The sequence below is a fragment of the Antrostomus carolinensis genome, unplaced genomic scaffold, assembly GCF_000700745.2.
Source record: "Antrostomus carolinensis isolate BGI_N321 unplaced genomic scaffold, ASM70074v2 scaffold17936, whole genome shotgun sequence".
In the NCBI taxonomy this organism is placed as follows: Eukaryota; Metazoa; Chordata; class Aves; order Caprimulgiformes; family Caprimulgidae; genus Antrostomus; species Antrostomus carolinensis.
This window is the reverse complement of record NW_010322682.1, coordinates 29,544-38,267: the sequence shown is the minus strand read 5'-3', so window position 1 is coordinate 38,267 and position 8,724 is coordinate 29,544. Positions and strand designations below refer to the sequence as shown.

At 51.2% G+C, this 8,724-nt stretch overlaps 1 protein-coding gene across 1 annotated transcript in view; it reads right to left on the bottom strand.

Moving 5' to 3' along the window:
* Positions 1–281: 281 nt before the first annotated feature.
* Positions 282–8,724, bottom strand: part of LOC104526783 (retinoic acid receptor RXR-alpha) — a 36,970-nt gene continuing 28,527 nt past the window's right edge. Inside the window, exons 6-9 of the mRNA XM_010170332.2 lie at positions 7,399–7,531; positions 6,182–6,273; positions 4,406–4,511; positions 282–524 (exon numbers count right to left, since the gene is read on the bottom strand). Coding sequence (XP_010168634.1) covers positions 377–524; positions 4,406–4,511; positions 6,182–6,273; positions 7,399–7,531 — 479 coding nt within the window. The 3' untranslated portion in view covers positions 282–376. The remainder of the gene's footprint in view (positions 525–4,405; positions 4,512–6,181; positions 6,274–7,398; positions 7,532–8,724) is intronic.

Genomic DNA, 8,724 nt, shown 5'->3' with positions numbered 1-8,724 from the left:
GCTCCTGCCCCAGCCGTGGCACGGATGTGGGGTGATGCCAAGCCCAGTCAGCAGCTCACCCCAAAATTCACAGCACGGTGGGAGCCGGGGCAGGGGCACGTGCCGGGGCGGCGGGTGACAAGCTCTCTCCACTCCCACTTCTCTACATCTAGCGCAGGGAACCAGCGAGCAGGTCTGGAGATGCAGCAGTGACAGCAATTGGACAAGGGTGAAGGTGACGAGGAGGTGAGGACGGCAGAGGGTCCCCCCAGATCAGACGGTGCCTCCAGCGCTGGGGAGAGGAGGGAGGGACGGGCTGGGGCAGCGGTGGAGGAAAGCAGAGGAAGGGGTCGTGTGAGACCCCGGCCGGGTGAGGGACTGACCCAGCAGCAGTTCTCTAAGTCATTTGATGGGGCGCTTCCAGCATTTCCATCAAGAAGGTGTCGATCGGCGTGTCACCTATTAGTTTGAAGAAGAAGAGGTGCTCCAGGCATTTCAGGCCGATGGACCGGAGGGCTGGGAGACGGAGCAAGAGCTTTGCGAACCTGGGGATAGGAGACAAGACATGGTGAGACATCCCACCCCACTTCTGCCCTGACCCCCAAAGCTCCTGTGTCTGCTCCTGCTCCAAAGGGCTGGGTGTCAAGACACAACCTCTTTTGCCACCAAAGTCATGAGCTGCGCAGAGAAATCATTAATTATGTCCCCAGCCTTGAAGATCAGGCAGCCGTGGTGGACATCCACAAAAACCAGAAAATCATAGAATCGTAGCATGTTGTGAGTTGGAAGGGACCCACAAGGATCATGGAGTCCAACTCCTGTCCCTGCACAGGACAATCCCAACATTCACACCATGTCCCTGAGGGCCTTGGCCAAATGCTTCTGGAATCTTGTCAGGCTTGGTGCCATGAGCACCTCCCTGGGGAGCCTGTTCCAGTGCTCCACCACCCTCTGCCTCAAGAACCTTTTCCTCATGGCCAACCTCACCCTCCCCTGCCACATCTTCCTGCCATTTCCTCTGCTCCTGGCACTGGTGGCCAAAGAGCACCTGATAGCTGAGCTGGAATATCTCCTGATAGCTGAGTTAGAAGAGTAAAATAAGAAATGAAAGGCCATCCCTGGATGCTGCTTCATGCATTCGTGTTATGCATGTATGTTATGGTGCAGTGAGAACCCCAACATGCTCGCGGGGTGGGAGGCATGGCAGGGCCAGCCTTGGCACAGGCAGTGGTGCAAGCGGCTTCAGCAGCTCAATCTTTGATCAAGGAAAACGTCAAGCAGACAAGGAGGGGATGGAGGAGATGCTGAGTGGGGTTAGCCAGCACTTGACTGGGTGATGCCCCTTTCCTGCAGGCGCCGGGCACCATCACCTGGGCTGCTGCTTCTGCTGGAATGGCAGAAACCTGTCTGAGAGCCGGGCTGGGGGCACCCGGGGGTGAAGCCGATGGATGGAGACTAGGGCTTTGAGGCAAAAGCTGGAAGGAGCACTGCAAACCAGCCAGGACATGGGGTACTCCCCTTCTCCTTGCGTAGTGTAGGGTTCCATCGAGCCCCAGCTGAACAAAAGCCCTTTCTCCCCAGCCCACCCAGCAGAGACACTTAGGTCTCACCTGTAGTGCCGGCAAGAGCTGAGGAGTGCATGGCCAGGCAGGGGAGAACCAGGGGGGCTGGGGAGAGCCAACAGCGCTGCAAGAGCCAGCTGGGGTGAAGGGGATGAGCCCAAGAAACTCAAGAGTAAGCTGCCAGCTCCTTCAAGGGTGCTTTGGAGCACCCCATAGTGCACCCTGGAATGCCCCCACCCTGGGCGCTGTGGGATGTCACCTCCTGCCTCAAACCAGGGAAAAGGCCCTTTAACGGCCAGGAATGTGCTTATTTGTTTTCACTGCTGCACAATCAGGACTTGAACATAAGCAAAGGCCAGAAACAGCCCATGGAGAAGGGGATTTTCTAGAAAACACACACACAGAGACATGCATAAACATACAGATATTATACATGTGTGCACACTTCTCTCTCCTATTCTTTTTTTTTTTGCTGAGCTGGCGAGAACGGTGGGAGCAGAGCCAGGAAAAACAAATCAGTCCTACCATCCCATTCAGGAAGTTTCACTTTAAACCAAACCAGATGATGGCTCCAGCTCTCGGATTCATTTAACTGTGAGATAACCAGCCCACAGCACAACGTGCCAGGACTGCGGGTGGGAGGGAAGAAAATAACCCCGATTCCCCGCAGCTGCTCAGTGTCACGTAGGCACCATGTGCCCTCCCTGCAGAGGAGCAGGGGCTGGCATGGGGGGAGCATGGCTTGGTTTTTCTTAAGAATGCCTCCCTCCATCTCGCTGCTGCAAAGAAGTTCCTTTTTGGTGTTGACATGGTGCTCACAAGCCCTCGATACCCGCGGATGAGGCTGAAGTCACGCACCAAAGGGCATGTGAAGTGGTGGGAAGCCAAGCGCTCGCTGCAGCGGGAAGCAGGGGAGGGCACGCACTACCAGCTCAACCAGGAGTTTGCTCAACCACAGGAAGAACTTGTTTCCAGCCCCAGCTGGCGATCACATTGTGCCATGAGACTAAAATGATGGAGAGAGCTCCTGAGAGCTTCGTTTAGCTCTTGTGCAACTCTGGACTCCCAGCCCACAAGTTAACCCTCCCGAGCCACCTGGGCTTGTTCCACTATTGCCCTGCAACATAGAAGAGCTGGAGTAAGCTCAGCACTGCCCAGTCACAGCTCTCAGGACAGCCCTAAGCATGTAAAAACCTTTAAGGTCACCAAAGAAGGGTGAGAGGATTGCACAAGAAGGTCCCCAGCCCAAGGTCATTCAAAGCCAGTGAGAGATCAAACTCCAGAGCCCCTGATGCAGCTACCGGACCTAAAATGCTCCTTTACACATCACCGATCATCAAGGTAGAGCCCTGATTGTGACTGGTGGCTCAGTGGCTTTGCTCAGTCATGCACAGTGGCTTCGTGGTGGTTTGGTGGATGAAGAGGGGGGCTGTCCCCATGCTATCCCCCTGCCCAGCCCCACCCCAGCCTGTGGCAGCGAGCAGTGGTGTGCGAGGGCAGCACAACTCAGCTGTGGACACTGGAAGCTTGTGCAAAGCAAAGAGTTCATCCCACTGGGGGAATAATCCAGGAGAGCTGCTGGCCATGATTCCCAAGGCAGCTCTCCTTGTGCCAGGCATGGCTGGGGCTCAGTGAGAGTCCCATGGGGAGCAGAGCTCTTCAGAAACACCAGAACAGCCGAAGTCCAGGGTCTGGGTCTGGATTTGCTTAGGAACTGCAATTTAATAATGCATTTTGGAAAAGGAGTCGGTTTGAGAGCTGACCTGGGGTCCATACAAACCACCCAGGGGAGGAGAGGTAACCGCCCCTACCCTGTACACCGTGCTCAGCCCTTGCTTCCCCTCCTCACCGCAAAGTCAAACACACCCAACGGTACCTCCATCCTAACTCTGCCACAAGCCAACCATGAACATCCAAGAAGCCCCTTTACAATGTGTCTTTTTTTTCATTTGCCAGCTCATCAGTGCCCAAAGTGGGGGAAAAAATAAGTCAAAGATAACTTCTGAGGGCGTGATCTGCCCACTGCATTCATTGCTGTAAAAGCATAATTTTTTTTCATTTTTTTTAAACCATCCAGACACACAAGACCAGGAATGCAGGTAAGATGCAAATCCCAGTTGCTTGGGCTGTTTTTCCCCAATATTCACGTCACAGCAGCGATACGCACCAGCAGCAGTTTCCAGAGCTTTCCTTGGTTTCTCAGATGACTGTCAGGAACGGAACTGGCAGTTGCCAGCTTTAGGCTTTAACTGGGAAAATGCGCCCACTCAGCTCCTGAGCGGTCCAGGAAAGCATTCCTAATTCCCCCTCCCATTCCCAGCTGGATTGGGGGAGGCTGGGAGGGGAGAAAAGAGCATCAATTGAGGCTTTCACTTCCCAGCAATGATGCTCATCTGCCACTGAAAATTAACTCCGTGTGCGTCTTATTTTTGCTGTGGTTTACTCTCCGTGGTTGCCAAAAGGGAAATGATACCCTTTCCCCCATGGGCTCATCCCACTGCTGTGGCTGCAGGAGCTGGAGCTCCTCAGGTCTCAGCATCATCGTTACTGCCCAACCTTGTCCTGGCTGTGTTGCATTTACTGGCACAGGAATAAAGACCTCTCTGCACTTCACAGGGGGATTTTCTAAGGATGTTCCCAGCTGAAGCAGGTAGAAATGAGCGGGTGTCTCTGCAGAGAACTCTTCACTCCCAAAAGACGTAGAAACAAGAGAATCCTAAAATGAAGGGACCCAGTACCCACACACTGCAGGTGCAGCAACCCCAAGGATGGGACATGGACCCTGCCCAGGCTGCAGCACCCATTGCCCAGGGCTCTGGAGAGGTGTGAGTCTGCAGGAGGATGGGGCTCAGCCCACAACTCACCTCCCGGGCTGGTCGGGGTATTTGTGTTTGCAGTATGCCTCTAGCGACGCATACACCTTCTCCCGTAACGCCTCCACTTCAGCTGGGTTGGAGAGACCTTTTGAGTCTGAAAGGCAATGAAAGGACCATCAGCCAAAAACCCTCAGGCTTTGCAGGTGGGTAAAGACCCCCCCTGCACACTTCCCAGCCCCTTCCATCCTTCCTGGCATCACCAAACCAGGGCGCAGTGGGGATGTGGGGTCTGAACCCCAGGAGTTTGGGGCACGTCCTGGGGAGTGTTCAAGCCCTGAAACGTTTGCCCTGTGACTACAAATCTGTTTTACTCCACCTCACACCCCAAACCCAACTGTTTTGACTCATTCCAGTGGTCACAGATCCTCATTTAAAGGATTTAAATCCTCCTCAAGTCCTGGGCTTGGGAGATTTCTCCTCCAACATGAAGCATTACGCTAGAGAGAAAGGAAAAGCCATGGCTCTGGCAGGTCCCCGCAACACGATGAGGATCTGGTTTTAGTAGGGTGAAACGGACAGTCAAGCAATCGATATCCCCAAGAACATGCACTACAGGAACCTTTCCAGATTCCCCTTCTTTTACCATATATGGCTAATCCCAAATTACAGACAATAAATTACTGATGATTGCAAGGAGGAAAAGAAAAAAAAAAAGTCAAGTAGAAAAACAAATCCAAGAAACAGCAATAAACCCTGCTGAAATGCCCTGGCCTTGGTTCGGTGGGAAAGGTCAGAGAAAGAGTCGTGCTCGGGCACAAACCATGCTCCTGGGAGGATGGGGAGGGGAAGGGGTGGCTGCAGATGTGGAGGTCCATCCTCAGCTGCCATCTGCTTTTGCTCTGGACTGACCTGCTCTAAAATATAGATAACTAGATAGATCACCTAGTTCCAACCGCCCTGCCATCAGCAGGGACACCTTTCACTAGACCAGATTGCTCAAAGCCTCACCCAGCCTGGCCTTGAACACTTCCAGGGAGGAGCAGCCACAGCTTCTCTGGGCAACCTGGGACACTGTCTCACCACCCTCACAGTAAAACTAAGCAAGCTGCAGACAAAAAATAAAGTTCTTGTGTATTTTATAAGCATATTTCCTGCTTTTCACCCCTCTGCAGGCTCTGCAGAAGGCTCTTCCAGAAATGCAGTTAGTAAAAGCCCTGGGATGTTGAGACTGGGAAACAGAGGACAATAAGGTCCGTGCTCTAACCCATACTTTTCTCTGAAAGGACATCTACTGGTCCTGTTCAGGGGCAACTGCTTCAAGCACCAGAACTTTGTATTTTGCAGAATTGCTGTAAAACTGAAAATAGGAAGAAAGACTGTGTAACACTTATCAAACCAAAGCCCCTCAAGCTCAGCAGAGAACTCAGCCCATCAGCAGGAGTCATCTCCAAAAGCAGCATTCACCATCTCCTTGGATGACTGCAGCCGAGTCCTGGCCAAGGCTGGGCCCTGCACACAGAATATTTTCAAGTGTGAAACCCTGCTGCTCTCTGTGAAGGGGGAAACACCCCTTGGAAAGGGAGACTGTGAGAGCAACCCTGGGCATGGATCCAGATCCATCCCTGCAAAGGACATGCTTGTAAGGTGGTCAATGCCCGTGCAGCACTTAATTTGACTTTCATTCTTGCCTCTCTTCCTTCTTGCCCTGTCCTCGTGAGTTGGGTGCTCTTGGTTATTCACAATGGAGCTTTATGGGTAAGAGAAGGAGGCAAAAGGACAGAGCATCAGCCAAGAGAGGACTGGAGAGAAGGTAACGGCATGTACCAGGATTGAAGAGGACAATGGCTCGCAGGCAGCCTAGCTCTGTCTTGTCCATCTGCATGTCTCGCATTTTTGACACGAGTTCTGTCAGTACTCTGCAAAGGACACAGAAATCACAGGCGTCAGCATGAAAAAGAAATGAAAAAAACTCCCAGGTGTCAGACAAAGGGTGAGGCCCTCCGGTGCGTGGTTCATGAAGTCATGGGATAGCGCTCGCTTATACCAGCTGAGGATATGCCCTCATTTTCCTCCTGTATCAAAAATAGCTCATTACGAACATCAATAGTTCCTGTGAGATACAACAGGGAGCATCAAAACTGCCTTCATACGTTCACTGAGAGATTTGGCACCTGAGAAAGCTGCCTAAAAATAAAAAATAATAATAATAATAAAGAAAAACCCAACAGGTATCTAAAAGCAATTTCCTCTGCCGGTAATTTTTATTACTCCCTTTGCTCTTACTGCAGGTGCCGGTCTTGAAATATTTTCCACTGATTGCCCACTTTTTCCTGTTAGATCATGCAGTGAAGTCATGATCTTGCACTTATGACCTCAGAGGAAAAAAATGATGTCACCCAGGTCCGAAGAACAATTTCCTTGCAAAGTAAAGAAGCAAAGGTGATTTGGTTTCAATCAAGCTGTCTCGAGATGAGTCCTGGGCAGAGAAATCAGCCACTGTTTAAGTGGTGTCTGGAGCCACACTGTGAGTCAAACACCCTGGAAGTCTGGCTTGAAAACATTTTCCCAAAGCATGAGACTAAAGAGCCCTCGGGATACACATGTGGAACCTGCTGGGTATTTTTGGTGCTTTTTCATTGTGAAAATAAAATCACGTCTTGGTCCAATTAACGATGAAAAGAACTAAAGGAGCAGCCTCCTCACAACATTTGAAGGCATCTGGACCCCATGAAAGGGGCTTTGATTTGCACTGGGCAGCCTTCTCCCTGAGTATTTTGGGCTGTTGGTTTCAGCAGGTTTAAGAGGAGTGATTCAACATTGTTGCCTGCAGCAAGGACATTTCCACACACACCGTGGGATGGACACACCTCAGCCTGGGCTCCTCCAACCATGAGCCCACAAGCCAACGCATCTCCATCCAACCCCTCAAACAGGTTGCAATGCAGGGAACAGAGGCAAACCAGTGTGGAGATAGAAATGGGGACATCTAGGTGAGGTGGCCAGAGGTGTGTTCCCCACTGTCCATCCCTCCCTCTGCCCACCTGTCGAAGATGGCCCCGACGCCGGCACTGTGCGCGCTGTTCCGGTGCACGTGGAGCCCGGTGGCTAAGAGGATCCCATCTTTCACAGCTATGGAGCGGTGGGAGAAGGAGGCGATTAGAAGCTCATTCCACCCTGGGGAGGAGAAAACAACCAAGGCTGGAGGTTAGAGCCATGGGGTTCTCAGTGGCTTTGGGAATCAGCAACATCATTTCCTCGGTGCTAAAAAGAGAGGAGGAAACCGCTCAAGAACTGCCTTTGCTGGGGGAGCATGGCTGGGTATGGGAAGGGAGGGGGGAGCCAACCCTTTCTTGGATGTCAGGGAAGGAAAAAAACATTAAGGAACAAATGCTCTAAAAATATAACGCTATTAAGGGAAGCAGTTTCCTCTATAAACCTTGCAGGCACCAGAGCAAACAGCTCTCTGCTCTGCTCCTCTTGCTGTGAACCTCCGAGTGGGTGTGGAGCCCTGTGATCCCTCTCTGACCTTACACCCTCTGCCTCTGAGCACTTACGGACCTATTAACGCTTTAGATCAGCTAATTGGGCTCATTTTCAGGCCATAACGGGGCACAAAAGTTCATTCACCATTATTCAGCTGTGTAAATGATCATGAAAACTCTCGCTTGCAGGTTTGTTGCTTCTGACAGAAAAATACTGGAAGGGATGGCCTCTCCTCTCACCTGCCGCTCTACAGGGATGTCCTCTGTCTGTGACTGCCCCAGTAACAGCTGCTTGGAAATCAGTTTTTGTCTTATTAGTTACTGGATGTGCTACTTCAGGAGATAGGAAAACACATCCTCTGAGCCTGGACACCACAGGAGCTCGTTATAAATGGGGAAGGGAAGGGAGATGCGACCTCCATCCCCGCATTCCAGCTCTCCTTCCTAATTTAACACATCTTCAAATTCTTAAATCCATTACTGGCTGAGTTCAAGAATGTCTGAAATAAACCCATAACAAGAAGAAATGCTGTAAAGTTTGAAGGGTGGAAATTTTAGTGACTTTCAACGAGGAGAGGCATCTTCAGTAAGACAAGAAGAGTCTTCTGCAACACTCATCACGTGGTTGATTTACCTGGCCTGAAAATGTTCTGGTGTCCAGAACTCAGCGCTGCTTGGTAGGGCCTAGAAACATCAAGGTATTTGATTTTATTTTTTTTTTTCCCTAGGCTGGAAAAGCAGTACTATATCTATCACCTCCTCTTCTGCCACAGAAACATGTCTTTTCCAACTGACTGGAATAAATACAAGGTCCACGTGTGCTGTATTTACCTACTGTTGGATAGATGGGTAGAAACGTTGACAAGGAATAAAGTTCACTCTTTC